This window comes from Myotis myotis, unplaced genomic scaffold, assembly GCF_014108235.1.
Source record: "Myotis myotis isolate mMyoMyo1 unplaced genomic scaffold, mMyoMyo1.p scaffold_m19_p_20, whole genome shotgun sequence".
NCBI lineage: Eukaryota > Metazoa > Chordata > Mammalia > Chiroptera > Vespertilionidae > Myotis > Myotis myotis.
This window is the reverse complement of record NW_023416325.1, coordinates 4,613,793-4,632,623: the sequence shown is the minus strand read 5'-3', so window position 1 is coordinate 4,632,623 and position 18,831 is coordinate 4,613,793. Positions and strand designations below refer to the sequence as shown.

Genomic DNA, 18,831 nt, shown 5'->3' with positions numbered 1-18,831 from the left:
TAACATTCAAATGCCATGGTCCCCGATACATAGATATGTTGGAATCCTATTCTGGCCCTAGAAATATCAATATCCGTTTAGCCATCCAAAAAAGACCAAAAGATGTAAAAATGTTGTTTATAAATCCTATAAGTTGTTTGTTTGTTTTGAAACAGAAGAGTAAATAATTCTATGGGGATTCATTATCTACAAGAATCCGCGAGATCTAAATGTTTGCGATGGTACTTGAGGGAAGGAGAAACATCACCCCCTTTTCCCACAACAGGTGGGAAAACGCAGGGCTGCCAGCAAAATGCAGAGCCCCCGTCAACATGTGACTCCCACATAAGCAGTGACTAACGTTGGGGTGTCAGCCAGTCCCGTACGCAGTTGGGATACACTTATACCGACAAAGCGAGTCCTCGCCTTGGCCGGTGGCTCAGCTGGTTGGAGCACCATCCCGTATTCCAAAGGCTGCGGGTTCGATCCGCGGGCGGGCCACGTACAGGAGGTGACCCAGTGATGTTTCTCTCTCTCTCCCTCTCCCTCTCCTTCTCCCTCTCTCTAAAGTCAATAAACATATCCTTGGGTGAGGATTTTAAAAATATACAACAAATAAATAGTCATTGTTTTACTTAAAATTAAGATATAACTAGGCGTCCTGCTTTCCTGTTGGCTGAATCTGACCACCCGCCCGGGCAGCCACCAGGATTGTCCCCTCAGCTCCAGGCCTCCCCGGGCGCATGCCCGCACCTCCAGGTCGTCTTCAGTGAAATCGATGACAGCAAAGGCATTGGAGACGGTTTTCCAGTCGTTCCTGTCATTCATAGACGACTCGCTGGCGCCGTGAGCCTGCTGACAGAGTTGGGTTGCGTAATGGCTCTTGTACACGGACAGTGTATAGCTGCTCCTACCCCCGAATGCTGTTCTCCACACGCGTGTGAGCGCCGGGTCTATAGGACGCTCTGAACCGTGACTTTCCCTCCAATCACCCAGCACAGGTGACCTGCCAGCTGCTGCTCTATTCCCATGGATGTGGAAGTTTAGTTCAAAATCTCCAGCCTGGGAAAACTTCCAAAGTCACATACTCGTGGTATTTCCTTTTGTGTGTTTTTTTAAAAGGGTTCTTCTGGCTATTTTTGCTTAAAAAAAATTGAAGACACATCTCAATAAACACCTGCCGAAGTGTAGGGGGACGTGACAGTGAAATTCAGAAAACAATCCGGACACGCTTAGCAACCACCAGCCAAACCGTGACGGCAGGAGACCCTCCCTCGTGGAAAGAAACGTTGGGCCTTTAGAGAGAAACACAGTCGTGCAAACACGGTCACCAGCAGAAGCGTGACAAGTCGTGTCTCACTCACTCGAGAAGCTGTGTTTTAAATAAGGAACAGATCACCGAAACCGGTTTGGCTCAGTGGGTAGAGCGTCGGCTTGCGGACTGAAAGGTCCCAGGTTCAATTCCGGTCAAGGGCATGTACCTGGGTTGCGGGCGCATCCCCCATAGGGGGTGTGCAGGAGGCAGCTGATTGATGTTTCTCTCTCATCGATGTTTCTAACTCTCTATCTCTCTCCCTTCCTCTCTGTAAAAAATCAATAAAATATATTAAATAAATAAATAAATAAGTAACAGATCGACCAGTGTCACAATTTGAAGAAAAAACATTCTAGATGAGGGCTTTTATTTAAAAAATTTTTAAAATACATATGTTTTTTATTTATTTCAGAGAGGAAGGGAGAGGGAGTGAGAGATGGAAACATCAATGATGAGAGAGAATCATTGATCAGCTGCCTCCTGCAGGCCCCACACTGAGGATGGAGCCCACCACCCGGGCATGTGCCCTGACTGGGAATTGAACCCTGACCTCCTGGTTCATAGGTCGACCTCAACCACTGAGCCATGCTGAGGCCAAAGTGTGAAGAACAGTTGCTGGGCTACCTGCAGAATAGTCTGGGAAAGTTCTTAGGACACCCCACTGAGGGGCCCACAGACACCCCCGCTCCCTCCTCCGAAGGGCCACCGAAGCCAGGTGCGGGCTCCCCACCTGGGCGAGGTATCTGTACAGCTGGGGGTCTCGCTCCAGCCCCAGGTAGGCCAGCAGCTGCTCCTCGCCGCCCTCCAGCAGCTGGTAGAAGATGTGGAAGTTCCGCTCCCCGTGGTTCTGATAGACAACGCGAGACTTTTCTATCAAGTAACCGATGATGTGCCCGCCGATGGGAATGCCCTTCAAAACAGGACCACAAATAAAATTTAAAAATGCGGCAATGACAACAGTAACCAAGCCACCCTCTTATTGGTATTTCTGAGAAGAGGAATTCTGAAGCGGAATGAAGTCGGATCTATCCGTCTCCCATGACTGGTGCCTCCCGCTGGGCTCTGTCTAAAAGGCTTCTTGCCTCCCCCAAGGTCATGAAGGTGTTTCTATGTTTCTGTCCGGAAGTGTGATTGTTCTGCTGTTCATGTTTAGGACTATAATCGACGACTATGTAATTTTTGTGTATGAAGTGAGGAAGGGGGTCAAAGGCCATCTGGATTTCCAATTGATCCACACCCTGTGTCAAAAAGACAGCCCTGTCCCCGCTGAATCAGTGTGGTGCTTTTGTCATTAAATCAAGTGACCTATACGTGGGGGTCTTTCTGGACTCTATTCTGGCCCATTGGCCTGTTTATATGTCCTTGTGCCAATATCACACTGTCTTAATTATGATTTTTAATAAATGATTCCATAAAGGATTTGTATCCCAGAACATGTATAGAATTCTTGCAAATCAATAAGGAAAAACACAGCCCAATTAAAAATGGGGGAAACCCTTCAACAATGACCAAAACTTCATGAATAACCAGGAAGATACAAACGTAAGTCACAGTGAGAAAGCACTAACCCCACCAGAATACCCAAAACCACAAGGACCGACATCCCACACGTTGGTGGGGCGGGGAGCAACGGGAAGTGTCAATCATTATCGCACGTGTACCACTTCCGGGGACAGGCCCAACATGAATGAACGCTTGTGTCTACTGAGAGACATGCACCCGGATGTTCGGAGCACAGTCTGCAATAGCCCCAAGTGTCCAGCAACAGAACAGATAAATGGCGACCAGGCCGCACAACCGAAAAACGAACCGCCGCCACATGCAGCCGCATGACTGAACTGAACGGAGAGAATGTTGACTGAAAGAAGCCAGACACAAAATATAATTCCATTTTTGTGTCGGGCTTCTTATTGCTCCCACTGCCATACAACCCCTCATTGTGTGAACACCCCCCAACTGCACTAGCCACTCTCCTGTACACGGACATTCAGCCCTCCCCAGATGTGGGCTGGCCCCCTCACGCACAGTGCTCTGTGGGCGTGCTTGCACACCTGCAGGAGTATCTCCAGGAGTGGACTGTCTCCACCTTAGATCCAACCTCTCAAGATAATACAGGGTGGGGTGAGAGAAGGTTAACAGCTGTGAGTACGCAAAACAGAGTTTGTTCTTGTATTATCGAGCCAAACTGACTAGAGGCCCAGTGCACTAATTCGTGCATAGGTGGGGGGTCCCTCTGCCTGGTCAGCATTCAGGGCCAATGGGGGCCATCTCACCCAGTCCAGGGGGCGGGGGCAGGGGGGTAGGGACCATGGGATGTTGGCTGTGGGAGCGCACTGACCACCAGGGGGCAGCTCCTGCATTGAGCATCTGCCCCCTGGTGGTCATTACACGTCAGAGCAACCAGTCGACTGGTTGTAATGGTCGGTTAGGCTTTTATATATATAGATTATTGTATTATTTTCCATATGCACAACTGTAAACCTACTTTCGCTCCACCTGTATATCGTTTTCCAAATGGGTTACACTAACAGACCCCCCCACACACCCATTAATGATCCACATGTTTGCCAACACCTGGAATTATCAGACTTCATTTCCACCATCTAGATCAGTGGTTCTCAACCTTGGCTGCACATTAGAATCACCTGGGAATCTTCGTAAAATCCTGATTTCTGGGCCTCATCCTCCAGAAATTCTGTTTCTTTGTTATGGGGTGGGGCCACCACATTAGTAACCAAGAAACAGAATTTCCAGAGGATGAGGCCCAGAAATCAGGATTTTTAAAAAGATTCCCAGGTGATTCTCATGTGCAGCCAAGGTTGAGAACCACTGCTCTAGATGGTCTCTCCCTGTGGTCTTTATTTGCATTTCCTAAAACAAGTGCAAATCCAGGAGTTCTCAGCTGTTTGAGCGAATAAGTGCCCCTCCTCCCTTCAGGTGCCTTGGGTGGGTTCCCGTCGCTGGTGAGTGAAGGGGTCCCCGGGAACAGTGACGGGAACTGCAGTGTACCTTAAAGTCAAACTGTATGTCCATGTACTTCCCAAATCTGCTGGAGTTGTCATTCCGCAGCGTTTTGGCATTTCCAAAGGCCTTGGGAGACAAAGTGGGGAGAGGGGAGCGCTGACCGAACTGCCGCTCACCGTCCTCTGAGCCCACTACTCGCATCCAGTTCCTGAGCCCAAAGGACATGCGCATCAGGAGAACAGGGGGGAGGGGGAGCCAGGGGTGAAAGCTGTGCTCTATCTCCTAAGGAACCGCTGACTACAGGGGATTGGACGCCAACTACTAGGGTTGGACCTAAACAGAAAAAGGGGGAGAGCGTATCTTCTCCCTGGAATCCAGTCCAGGAATAGATTAGAAATGGCCTCAGGAGAGGTGTAATATAGGACCCTCGGCCCTTGCTGTTCTAGAAGGAACAGTGCATGGCCCCCATAACGAGACCCCTTCTTCTTATGTCCTAAAGATACATTATTCAGCCCAAAGGCCCCCTGGGAAAACTCTTCCACCTCTTTTACCCAAAGGGCAACAAAAACACAGGAGAAAATAACCTGTTCAAAGTTATCCAGCGAGTCAGTGAATTGCAAGAGTAGACATAACCATCCACATGACTTTAATGAATAAAAATGTAAATAAATACTCGAGCATTATTTTAGTGCTCCTTGGTTTTGCAGAGTGCTTTTGATGCGCTCGCCTCATTTAATCCTCAAAACCTCCCAGGAGGTAAGTACTAGGAGTAGACCCATTACACAGATGGGAAAATGGGCCCCAGGACATGAAATGACTTTCTGAAGCTTGCTGGTGCCTGGCTGCCCTGGGATTACCATCACGCCCGCTGGACTTCAAGGTCATGCCCTTAACCTCAATACCACCCGACACCCCTCTTCTTAACTCCCAGACTCTGGCCTTCCCATTTTCACTAACGTGCTCTGGGGATTCATTCTTCTTACTTAAGTGCCCTTCCCGGAACTCGCCTTTTCGGGTCTCCACGGTTCCTTACCTCCAGCACCGGGTTGGAGAGCAGCAGTCTGTCCCGGGCGATTTCTAGCGAGTCGGTCATGGGGCAGGTCATTGCGAAATACTGCAGGATCTTCTTGGAGGCCTCCGTTTTCCCTGCCCCGCTCTCCCCAGAAATGAGGATGAGGTGGTTGGTGAGCTCTGAGCACATCATGCGGTAAGCGTTGTCGGCTATGGCATAGCTGGGGAGGGGGAACAGAAGTGGAAGGAGCGGGAAGTGGCTGTCACGCTACTGCCCTGGGCTCTGACGCCCACAAGGCACCCTGCCTCCAGGCAGCCACATCCAGGCCGTGGCACCAGGACACGGAGCTCAGGCGGAGATCAAACCCCTCACAACCCACTCCCTGATCACACGGGAAGGGTACCAGATGGCAACGCTCAAATAGTACACGAGGTGAAGTGAAGAATTTGAGCAGTGACAGAAATAATAATTTAACAAATTTATTTTGTTTAATCTATCCACATTTCTTATAAAAATGAGCCAGATACTAAATTATATCCCTCCAGAGATGTGCTATGAGTTGTAGGGAAAATTAACAACTTGTCTAAATATTAAACAGTTCAATAGATATAATAAGATCTCCCATTTTCTCTCAAAACCTAGGTTACTAAGGATGTAGGGACAGCCCGGTCAGCATGGCTCAGTGGTTGAGCGTCGACCTATAAACCAGGAGGTCACAGTTTGATTACTGGTCAGGGCACATGCCAGGATTGCGGGTTTGATCCCCAGTGTAGGGTGTGCAGGAGGCAGCCAATCAATGATTCTCTCTCATCATCCTCCCTCTCTCTCTCTCTCTCTCTCTCTCTCTCTCTCTCTCTCCTCCCCCCCCCCCCCCATTCCTCTCTGTAATCAGGCCTGACCGGTTTGGCTCAGTGGCTAGAGCGTCGGCCTGTGGACTGAAGGGTCCCAGGTTCGATTCCGGTCAAGGGCATGTACCTTGGTTGCGGGCACATCCCCAGTGGCGGGTGTGCAGGAGGCAGCTGATGGATGTTTCTCTCTCATGGACGTTTCTGACTCTCTATCCCTCTCCCTTCCTTTCTGTAAAAAATCAATAAAATATATATATATTTTAAAAAGAGTGTAGGGACAGTAAACTAAAAAGATTTTAAAACCTCTGTGATACCTTTACAACAACAGCTAAAACTCTCATGAGGGATTTATCTCCAAGATCAGAAACCAAAGCATGAAGATCTCCCAAGACCATAATCTTTGCATGTGGCCAAGTTTGAAAGCTGGCTATTTCGGAAACCATTGGTGGTAGTGATGCGGAAAGGTTTATAAGCGCCCTGGGAGGTGAGAAAACGAGTCCCCAAGAAAAAATGGAGGGAGGACATAAATATTAGCCCGGAGATCAGCCAGGAAGGAAAGTTAGCAAAGCCCAAATCATACAGAAAACTGCTTGCCTTAGGGATCTCTAATCCTGGTTAAGTTTCTACCCAGGGAGAAGAATCTCCTTAGCGGCCATGACACCCAGGCACCAGTAGATGGAGGAGTAGCAACCCACTTCCCAGAGAAGACGCCTCTCTAGCCACTCTTACACTTCTCAGCATTTTCAAAGGATTCCACCTCTCATCGTATTTAAGCTGAGATTCCACAATGATCTGCTGATGTTTTCCACTGTGTTGAAAGACTTATTTTACGAGGCAGCAGATACAGAATGAGTGAGACACGGAACAGAATGAGTATGTGTCCAGGATCTGGATGCACGGGTGGGTGGGTGAGAAGAAGGGAGAAAAGGAGGGGGAAAAAGAAGGAGAAAAGAAGTAGAAAAATACTCCTATTGATGAGCTGACGAGGGCTACTTACACATGCGGTGGCAGCTCAAAGAAATTGACGCCTTGGTAAAGTTCCATCTGGCTCAGGGTGTAGATGCCCAGCTCCTGGTACGGATTCACGGACACGAGGAGGGTGCCAATGTATGTCTAGAGGAATGGACCAAAGCACCAGTGAGGCACCCCGGGGTGCAAGTGGCCACCGTAAAAGACCGTCACGAGCTGTGATCCCCATGCGTTCATTCAGAGCTGGGGCTAGAACGTGATAAATAAGACGGGTGGGGTCTCTGTTGTCATGGAGCTTGGTGGACAGGGGCAGATAAACAGCCAAGGGCTCAAGGCTGTTTCCACCAGAGATGAGTGGTAAGAACGGTGTAAATGAGAGTGGACGATGGAGGAAGGCCACCTTAGCTGGTGGGCTTAGGGCCGGCTTCCTCCAGGAGGTGACATCTGAGCTGAGACTCGAAGGATGAGGAGCAAAAGTCATAAAAAAAAGTCAGCAGGAAGGGTTCCAGGCTGGGGAAGAAGGGTGGCAGGTTGGCTGCCACGGAGGCCAGGCATGGAGGGGAGAATGGAAGGTGGTAAGAGATGATGTTGGGGAGGGAGCGAGTTCACGTCACACAGCGCATGAGGAATTGGGGGTTTTTACTTCAAATGCAACGGATGGTGGAGACACCGCTCTCCCTGCTGGGATGAAATACCTGCCCTGAGCCGTTACAGAAAATGAATGACTTTAAGAGGGGCACACCACTCTCTGACGTAGGTTTCACCACGGTCTCTCCAGCCATCGGGCGAAAGCAGGGTGAGCGAACACACCAGCCATGTAAAGTTGGGCAAACGCTCCCCAAGATTTCAACACTGGATTCTATTAGGATTCAAGCGTTGGAAGTACTTATATTTGTAATACAGCCACTAAGGTAAAACTGCTTGGCACACAGTTAGGAATAAAGGTAAGCTGAAAGGCTTTACCTGAAAAATTGGCCAATCAAATTAGGGTGGGGTGATAAATGGAGAATTTAATAACAACTGGCCACCACTAGAAGCAGCAGGACCAACCTGAGTAGTACTCGACCCTTGGAGATTCAGGGGGTGTGGTGGACGCCCTCTTATTTATGCCTCCCTGGTATCTAGTTCCCCTTTGTCCAACAGATTCCTATAAGGGACCCTCTTCCCCAGCTGTCAGTGCATATCATAGGGTCAGAGGGGCGCTGGCCTCACCCCTCATCGCCAGGGGTGGCCTGGGGTAAATATTCTGTCCCATCAGAATATTCCTCATTCCTAGCTTTGGGATTGGTTCAGAGATAGGCACGGGACCCAAAATAGGCCAATCAGAGCCTATCAACATCTGTGTATCTGGGAAGACGTGCTTTCAGCAACTCTAAATGGATGTCGGCAGGGTTCTGTCTGCAGCCAACTTGTCACCTTGTCCAGAGGCTGCCCCAGAAGGAAACTGACACAAAAGCAACCAGAGAGGTGGAAAAGATCCCGCGAGAGGGAGAAAGAGTCCTCAAGACATTACTGAGACCCTAGATCTAGTCATAAACCCTACAGTTACATAGGCCCAGAGATTCCCTTTTGAGGCTAAGACGGGTTTAAGTGCTGTGTGTGTGTCACTGGCCGCCCCAAAGGCCTTAAGCCCAAAGGATGAAAAGGCACCCGATAGTGGTCCCTCCACACCTCCCCGCACCGGCTAACCTAACAGCGTGATATGGCCCACAATCGACAGAGCTGCGAAGGCAGGGAGGGAGCCGCCACAGCAGGAAACAGCTGAGAAAGGGGGTACGTTACATAGATGAGGTTCTCCCGGAAACGCTTGCGAAGATTGTCCAGAAAAGCAGATTCGCTGGTGTGCGCGTCCAACAGCACGAAATCCTGCACCCCGACCTTGTCGCGGGCGGTCAGCGCCCCTTCCATGTGCAGGCGGATGTGCCGCCGCCTCACCTCTTCTTTCTGCAGGGAACAGAACATGCCTCAGCTGCCATTTCGTCTCTGATTCCTACTGCACGTCTCATGTGGAAACAGCAAGACCCTAGGCCCTGGGGATGGCAGAGAGCCAAACTTGCATGACGCTGTCTTCACGAAGAGTTTACATCTCGTGAGGGATGCGAGAGGGTGATCGTAAAAGCAGCAGCAGTAGTTGACAGCAGCAGCTGATGGGGACTGAGCATGCACTGTGTTAGGCACTTGCCATTTAATCCTCATTCTGCCTCTGTGACGTAAGTACTAACATCATACCCATTCTACAGATGAGGAAACTGAGGGCAGAGCGGTTAAACACATGTTAAGGCCTGCCAAAAGGCAGAACCAGGGTATGGACCTAGATAGCCTGGCCCCAGAACCTGCTGGTCATGTGCTCACACTCAGTGTTAGTTGCTTAAACTCACTATGTAATTCCTAGACCAGTGATGAGGAGTCTGGTCAGAAAGAGAATTTCTTGTGACGGAAGAGTATGCAAAAGGAGGACAGACTTGCAGGGTCCTCTCCCCAAGGCTGGGCTTCAGATCTCCGTGGAGAAGGTGTGGTCGCAACCCACTGAGGGGCAGAGGATCTCGCTGGGGGACCAGGGCCAGAGCTGGTCCAAGGTCACCCGGCAGAACAACTCTCCCAGGCGCAGGTGAGCGAAGGGCGTCGGGAGACCTGGCGCCGCCCCATCGGAGTCGGGAAGGCCGTGGGGAACAGCTCCCCAGGACCTGAGGCTGGACCTTGTGCAGAGCGAGTGGGGTCACAGCTGTAGGCAGAGGTCTGCAGTGTGTTATGTGTGGGGGCGGGCGGGGGGACGGGGGGGGAGGGGTGCGGCAAGGTAGTCACCAACGTCGGGCCAGGACTGGGAGTCTCCGAGGGACTCTGTGTTCTGGGCGCAGTCAGTGCATGTCCCACCCGTGTCCCACTGAGCAGGCGACAAGCAAGAAAAAGCAAAACAGAGAGAAGGGAGCCAGGAGGAGAAGCCCCTGCCATTGCGATGTCCCTCCAGCGCCCTCTGCTGACAAAGACTCGCATCACGCTCACACCAAGGAGAAATGCCTGAGAAGTCCCGGTCCTGCTAACGGAAGTACAAACGGGTCAATTTGGACTTGAGAGAGGATAGATGGGTGACAGGCACATAGGGTTATGCAAAGGTCCTAGAAGAGTTGAAACAACCTTGAAAAAGAAAAACAGTGTTAATGGACTCACACTGCTTTGCTTTCAGTAACCAAGAGTGTGTGTCGATTGATTTTTGACAACTGACAATTGTCAAAACAATTCAGTGAAGAAAAGAAAAATCTCTTCAATCAATAGTGCAAGAACAGTAGATGCCCATAAGGAAAAATTGCATTCCAGCCCCTACCTCACACTATACGCATACTCTATATTATATGTTAGATATAACATGAAATATATTTTATATATTAAATGTAACACTAAATAAATACTACATTAACCATAACATTAAATACACAAATAGATATTGTATATTAAATATAACATTAAATATATAACATATATAGTAGTTATTGTATAATTATGTATTATATGTATATTATATTACATATATTAACGTGAGATGGATTTCAGGCCTAAATGTAAATACAAAATCTATAAAGCTATTAGGAGAAAACAGGGCAAAATATCATTGCATCCAGAGGCAGGCAAAGTTTTCCTAGAACACTGGAAGAAACTATAAAAGGACAAAATAAGAAATTAGACTTCATCAAATGTATAACCTCTCATCAGAAGACACTGTTTAAAAAACACAAACAGGCAAGCTACAGGTTGGCAGAAAACATTCACAAAACATGTACCTGCACAGGATCTGTATCCAGAATGACTCCCAAATAATAAAGAGTCAAGCCCTAACCGGTTTGGCTCAGTGGATAGAGCGTCGGCCTGAGGACTGAAGGGTCCCAGGTTCGATTCCGGTCAAGGGCATGTACCGTGGTTGCGGGCACATCCCCAGTAGGGAGTGTGCAGGAGGCAGCTGATCGATGTTTCTCTCTCATCGATGTTTCTAACTCTCTATCCCTTGTCCTTCCTCTGTAAAAAATCCATAAAATATATATATTTTAAAATGTATTTAATAGTCAAGCTCAAACTGGGCAAAAAAACCATGAATGGACATGTTTCACAAAGGGAGATAGACAAATGGTCAAGAAACACCTAGAAAAATGCCCAGCATCCTTAATCATCAGGAAAATGCAAATGCAAACCACAGTGAGATGCCTCCACCAAAACGGTTCAAAGAAAAGAGACTGACGACACCCGATGTCGGCGAGGACGTGGAGCCGACGAAACGCTCAAACCGGGTCAGCGAGACGCAGAGGGAGAGAATCCTTCGGGGAGAAGTCTGGCGGTTTCTGATGAAGTCACCGAGCCTCTCCCCTTTGAGCCGGCAGCCCCATCCCCGAGTGTTTACATAAGACGTGTGTGAACACGCGCTCGCAGAAAGACCCGAACACGGAGGTTTACGTCAGCGTTATTCATCCCGGCCCCGAACTGGAAACAATCCAAATTCCCATCAACCGGAGAAGGCGCGGGCCACCGATGCCACCGATCGGGCCCGGCGATCACAGAGAAACGCTGGCGCACGGGGACACCGCGGCTCTCAGACATGCGGCCGAGTGAAAGGGCCGGACACAAAAGGCCGCGCGCCCTCCGGCTCCCTTTATATGAAATTCTAGGACAAGCACAACTAATCCACAGGGAACATCTGAACAACCGCCGCCTGGTTAGAGGGGATTGTCTGGCAAAGGGCAGGGCTAGGACTAATGGAAACGTTCTCTGACCCAAGAGGGCTGGGGCTTACACGGGTGGGTCTATCTGGCAAGGTATGTGTGAAGACAGTGGGCATTTTGATATGTGTAATTTTTTTATTTTTTATTTTATTTGTTTTTTAATCCTCACCCAAAGATATTTTCCCATTGGTTTTTAGAGAGAGAGTGGGAGAGAGGGGGAAAGACAGAGAGAAACATCGATGTGAGAGAAACACATCGATGGGTTGCCTCCTGCACTCGCCCTGACCAGGGCCCGGGCCGGGGAGGAGCCTGAAACCGAGGTACGTGCCCTTGACCGAAATCGAACCCTTTGGTCCGCAGGCCGATGCTCTATCCACCGAGCCAAACCGGCGAGGGCTGTACATTTTATTTTGAAAAGAACCATTAAAATAATCAAGTGGGAAGGGATGGGGAGAGGGTGGAGGTATAGACGAAAACATTTATGGCAGGGTAGATTGCCGGAGCTGGGTAGGGAGGATTTATTACGCTATTCTGTTTACTTTGAAATGTAATTGAATTTCCCATGATAAAAATTTGAAAAAACAAAAACAGGACGGCCACCAGGTGTCTCCCTACAATAGCCAAATGGAGCTACAAGAGAACAATCACCTGCTCTCTAAGGTCGAAAACAACACGTCGAGATAAAAAATATTTCAGTGATTCTGAATAGTCTCACTTTAAAGCTGGTTTGTTTTTTTTTAATAGGAGAGGCAGCACAGCGTAGTGATTAAACACAAGGACTTTGCAGCGTGAGCCTGCCCAGGTTCAAGTGCCATTTCTGCCTGCCTCTCGCCGGCAGGACAACCTTGGGAAAGTCTCTTGCTCTGTCCAAGTCCGTGTCGCTGCTCTGTGTCTGTAAAACGGAATCGACTGTGCCTATTTCCCGGGGCTGCTGGTTTGGACAGAACCGGGGAGAGCACTGAGAACGGTGCCAGATCCAACGCCAGCTCCGCAGCACTCACTTCTGCCCTCAACCGTATCAGTGCCACGATTGTTAGAAACAAGAATATTACAAAGCAGACGTCTGTGGGTGAGCAGTCGGTGAGCCCCGGTTGGGAGCAGGCTGGAGTCGGAAATACTATCGGAGCTGCACCCACAAATACGACTCAGTCAGATCTCTGCAGGCGGAGGGTGGTAGAGATGAACAAACTTCTTCCTTTTTTAAAAATGGTTTTTATTGATTTCAGAGAGAGGGAAGGAGAGTGGGAGAGAAACATCAATGAGGAGAGCGAGTCATTGATCGCTGTCTCCTGCACGCCCCCTCCCGGGGATCGAGCCTGCCACCCGGGCATGTGCCCTGACTGGGAATGGAACGGTGACCTCCGGGTTCATGGGTCAATGCTCAACCACTGAGCCACACTGGCCGAGCAACAAAGCTTCTTTCTTATCTGCCCTGGGGATGGGAAGGTGCTGTGCTTACAAGAGTGAGAGCCCTGCGGTCAGCCCCAGGGCCTTATGCAACGTTCAGCCCAAAGAGATTTGACACAACTCCCGAAATTAAGGAATGAAACAGTGAAATCCTAAAATGCCCAGTGAGATGTTCAGCTATCCAGCGCCCCCTGGTGGTGAGTGAAGAAGGCGGCATTCACACTGACAGCTCGACCCCAGTGCTTGGCACCCAGCCCTCGCCCACCACCTGCAGGCAGGCTCCAGGTTGCCCAGGGGAAAAGGAGGAGATGGGAAAAAAGCACCGAGAAGAAAATCTAAACGCCATTCTTTCAAAATAGAAGCTCGATCTACTTCGGTTCTGCCTAGATGCCACCATCTGTCAGGAAAGCAGTTTCCATTTTGTAACAAAATTGGAATACGGAAGCGCCCCCCCACCCCCCCCCCACCCCCGCTGAGCTGGGGACTGCTCCTGCCAGCTCAGTGCCCCGCGTCCTGGCCAAAGAGTCCCTTTTGCTGCTCAACATCTGTAACAATTAAACGCAAACAAATGAAAGCAACAACAGCACCAGGTTATTACCATAAAAAGACACGTAAGGGAGAGGATCCCACACAACACTGGGAGATTGACGTGAGATTAAAACCCCAACGCACTGCAAGCGGCATAGTACATTTTAACTAGCCCTCAGAAATGCAATGTTGCCATAGGTTAATATATAAATATATTAGAGGCCCGATGCATGAAATTTGTGCAAGAATAGGCCTTCCTTTTTCCGGCTCCCAGCACCGGCTTCCCTCTGGCACCCGAGACGCGGGCTTCCCTCGCAGCCCCGGCTTCATCCAGAAGGTCGTCTGGAAGGATGTCCACAAAGACATCCGGTCTAATTAGCATATTACGCTTTTATTATTATAGATATTGGCCCAGTGATATGATTCCTTAGAATTTCTTCTAAGGAAATATTTCTAACAGTTAAAACATTTAGCTGTTTCTGTAGTGTTTTATCTAAAATGGTAATTGAGCCCTGGCTGGTTTGGCTCAGTGGACAGAGCGACAGCCTGCGAACTGGAGGGTCCCCGGTTTGATTCCAGTCAAGGGCATGTACCTCGGTTGCAGGCTCCTCCCCAGCCCGGGCCCTGGTCAGGGCACATGCAGGAGGCGACCAATCGATGTGTTTCTCTCACATCGATGTTTCTCTCTGTCTTTCCCTCTTTCTTCCACTCTCTCTAAAAATCAATGGAAAAATATACTCCGGTGAGGATTAAAAAATAATAATAATAATAATAAAATGGTAATTGACATTCAATTCACAACAGTAGCCCAGTACATGACACCAACTGGAGAGAATACATACAGAGATGGAAGTGATGCTTATGAAGGGACATAAGCGAGGCTTTCTCCCTTTTGGGGGGCAGCAGCAGAGTGCACAGGTATGTGAACGGGGATTACAAACTACGCCTCAGTGCATGCTTACGGACCGGCTGCAACATGGGCCGGACACGTGCAAATATTGGATTCTGCACACCATCCCCTTTTCCAGAGTTGGTCTGCTTTTCCCACTGACGGGTCAGACATCGTGTCCAAGAGTATTTTTCTTTCTTTCTCATATTGCAATTCTAGATCTCTGTCTTGGGCCTCCCAGCATCTGCAGCTCCTCCTCCGACTTCCCCTAGAGATGTGTCCTCCCCTCCGCCCCCCCGCCCCCACCCTCTCCCCCGTGGAAGGTCTCAGGTCCAAGACACTCCAAGTCAAGAGGGAGGCAGGAGACACAGCTCTGACTTCCAGAGTTCTCCCTTTAGGAGAACTGAACTGGGCATAAAGAAGGAAAACGGCCTGGCTGGTGTGGCTCAGTGGTTGAGCATTACCCTATGAACAGGGAGGTCATGGTTCGATTCCCGGTCAGGGCACATGCCCGGGTTGCAGGCTCAAGCCCCAGTGTGGGGCGTGCAGGAGGCAGCCCTTCAATGATTCTCGCTCATCATTGATGTTTCTATCTCTCTCTCCCTCCCCCTCTGAAATCAATAAAAATGTATATATCTTTAAAAATAAGTGGAACAACAAATCGATGTTTTTCTCTTTCTCTCAAATTAATAAACAGAAAGTGCTGGTGTCTGTGTCTATTCCTCCTCTAACACAGAATCCGCCTCTAAAGCTTCAAAACCAACAAGGATTTCAGGCAGCCGCTTGCACACAAGTCCCCCTTCTGTCCACATCTCTAACGGGTGAGAAATGCTTATCTGGTTTGTTTTCCTTAGTACAACACTTCAACACCACTTTCCCATGGGGAGAATCAAGACTGTGGACATTTTGGGTGACAGTTCACACACCCCCCCATGAGGACCAAAGGGACTTTTTCCAGGGAGCAAACACCTCTACCCTCTACCCCATGGAGGCAGGTGGCCGAGAATTTGGTAAACTACACCTTTCCGAAGACGTTACCCTACAAGCATCAGCACATCACAGCTCTTCCTGTCTCCAGGCCCTGAACATTATCAGTAAGGAGAGAGAGAGGGAGAGGGGGAGGGGGAGGGGGAGGGGGAGGGGGAGGGGGAGGGGGAGAGAGAGGGAGAGGGAGAGGGAGAGGGGGAGAGAGAGAGAGAGAGAGAGAGAGAGAGAGAGGTATCTTTGCCCTGGTGCTTGTCTAACTGGCAACAAAAAAGCACTGAACTCTGGGGTTGACATCTCCACACTGATCCAAGCAGCACCGAAATTGGGTATATACCTGAAAAAACTCAAAAACAGGTATTTGCAAAGACATATGCCCCCTATGTTCATTGCAGCATCATTCGCAGTGGCCAAGACACGGAGACAACCCAAGCGCCCTGCGACAGAGGATGGATAAAGATGACGCGGTCCATACACACAATGGAACACTACTCAGCCACAAGAAAAGGCGAAACACTGCCATTTGCAACACATGGATGGGCCCTGAGAACGTGATGCTGAGTGAAATAAGTCGGCAGAAAAAGCGAAGAACCGTAGGACTTCACTCATAGTGGGATATAAACGAAACTCGTGGACACAAACAGCAGTGGGGCGTGAGCCAAGGGAAAGGGGGTGAGGGACTGGGGTGAGGGGGCCTAGTGGATGCTGACGGAAGATGATCTGACTTTGGGTGGTGGGTACGCAGTGCAATACACACATCTTGTATCCTAGAAACCCACCCCTGCAACTATATGGTCCCATTAACCACTGTCACCCCAATAAATTGAATATGAAAAAGAAAGAAGCACAGAAACACCCATTTAGTTTTGTCATAAATGGATTAGAGCTGGCACACAAACCCCAGGGTCTCAGTCTTAGGGAGACATGGAATATGCCTCAAACCCCAGCATTTTCCCCAATAAAACTCACTGGGAGCCCTAGCCAGTTTGGCTCAGTGGATAGAGCATAGCCTGCAGACTGAAGGGTCCCAGGTTCGATTCTGATCAAGGGCTCGATTCCTAGTGGGGGATGTGCAGGAGGCGGCCGATCAATGATTCTCTCTCTTCGTTGATGTTTCTATCTCTCTCTCCCTGTCCCTTCCTCTCTGAAATCAATAAAAATCTATTTTTAAATATATATGGGGGATAAAACCTCACTGGGAAAAAAACGAGGTGGCATTTGAGATTCTCTGCAACCTCCTATTGATCCACACACATCCAGAGCCCCCTCCAAAAAAATAAAATAAACTTTTAGCCAAAAGAAAGCCCCAACCATCCGTTCCTGGGACCCCTTGATTGTTTGCAAGCAACAGGCTCCCAGCGTCTTGTCAAGGCTGCCCTGTGGCCGCCGGCACAGGACAGAGGTCGGGGCGAGCTGCCTCGCTTTCCCAAATCAAAGCGGGGGCGAAGCAAGTGAGAAAATCTCCCGGGTTCACACACCCCTTCAGAGGCCGCGACTTGAAACACCCGCCGTGTCTCATGGCTGCCATCTTGCAAAACATTGGTTTGCCAAAGGCGGCCTTTGAGGGGCTCGGGGCTGGGAACGCTGGCCGCCGGCCCATTGAAGCGGGCCCCGCACAAAGGCCTTCCTGCCACAATCCCCGTGCTCGCGAGGGACGACATCGCTGCGCCCCCAAGAAAACATTTTAATGCGGTACAATCCGTGACACAGATCGCCCTCCATTTCCTTTCAGCAATTATTCATTAGAAAACATTTAACGTCGCTGCGGATTTCACACTGGGCAGTCTGCGCACAAAGGGCCAGCGATGGCCCATTTAGAAGGGGCCGGGGGCCGCCTTTTCTCATCTGAGAAACTCCACGGAGGTGGGGCCCGCGGCGAAGCCGTGCGGTTAACGGTCAAAGCCCCCCTGCCTGCCCTGACACTCATTTCAAGATGACAGGGGACAAAAGAGATTTGTTCTGTGCAACCCCGTCTGGGTGCCCGGCGGCGATCGGCCCCGCACACATGAAACCGCCCCGGCATTTCATCCCACCTGCCAGCCCCCTCCCGCCTGCATCCCCGCTCTCCTCTGAGGCTTGGCCCGTTCCCACTTTAACACAAAGAGACAGGTAAAGAATATGGCGAAAGCGGCCCATTCAGCATGTCAGCTTGCATCATACGATCGCCTGTCAGGTCCCCCGCGAGCTGCGATGGCGCTCAGACGTCTGGGTTCAGACCAGAAATCCTGCCCGCGGGCTGGTTATAGCTCTCGGAAGGGCGGCTCCCCGGCCACCCCCCTCCCATCCTCCCAGGGCACAACGCCATCATTTCACAGACCCCCAAAACCATCCTGCATAGCAACAGTTTGAAACGTTGGCGACATCCGTGAGGGACCACAGGCCGACTCAAAACGGGCTCTCTGTGTATATTCCTTTACAGCCCACACTTGACAATGTAGCTAGAAGCTCAGGCCCGCAGACCCAGAAGGCTGGCAGTAGTAGGAACGGTTGGGAAATAGTGTGAAGACATTTCTGAAGACATTCTCAAGAGGCGGAAACAGTTGAACACGGAGGATCCGTCCCTGAAGTGGTGCGGGGAGGGTAATGTTCTTGAAAGTGTGGCCAGAGTAACGGGGGTAGCTGATCAGCTGGGATGTGTTCAGACCTAAACACGTCTGGTGTGGTTTCTACTGTGCACGCTGCATGAGGCTGCGTGGGCACCACCGAGACGCTTCCAGAACACCCTGGTTCTCACACACACACACACACACACACACACACACACACAGTGAGCACACACAGGCGCTGGCATGCACGGATTTTCAACAATGGTCCCGTGTCACTGTACTGTTGTTATTCCTGGGGGCAACCCCGATGTTCACGTGTTACACTTGCTTCTGATGACCACCACTGCATGCCACGGAGTCAGCAGCGAGAACGTGCCACGTAAGGTCAGTGGGCCCGTGGGGAGAAAGGAGAATTCAGAGTGAAGCCAATGGCAGAAGCCCAGCCAGTGGTCAAGGAGATTCTAAAGCCAGGCTGGACGTTCTGCGTCACAGGACAGCAAACTGTGGCCCGCGGCTGAGTCCGGACAACTGCCTATTTTTTGCCACAAGTTAAAATCATTATTAGAGTAATATAGTATAATATTATGTTATATTATATTGTGTGAATATACTAGAATATACTCTCTATATGTAAAAGGCTAAGTGACCGACCATACACGTCCATCCGACCGTCCGACCGACCAGTAC

At 49.9% G+C, this 18,831-nt stretch overlaps 1 protein-coding gene across 1 annotated transcript in view; it reads right to left on the bottom strand.

Moving 5' to 3' along the window:
- The window catches only part of MYO1H (myosin IH), a 61,130-nt gene that overhangs the window by 25,168 nt on the left and 17,131 nt on the right, over window positions 1-18,831 (bottom strand). Inside the window, exons 3-8 of the mRNA XM_036354391.1 lie at window positions 8,870-9,031; window positions 7,116-7,231; window positions 5,292-5,490; window positions 4,304-4,384; window positions 2,025-2,204; window positions 733-831 (exon numbers count right to left, since the gene is read on the bottom strand). Of these exons, the coding sequence (XP_036210284.1) occupies window positions 733-831; window positions 2,025-2,204; window positions 4,304-4,384; window positions 5,292-5,490; window positions 7,116-7,231; window positions 8,870-9,031 (837 nt within the window). The remainder of the gene's footprint in view (window positions 1-732; window positions 832-2,024; window positions 2,205-4,303; window positions 4,385-5,291; window positions 5,491-7,115; window positions 7,232-8,869; window positions 9,032-18,831) is intronic.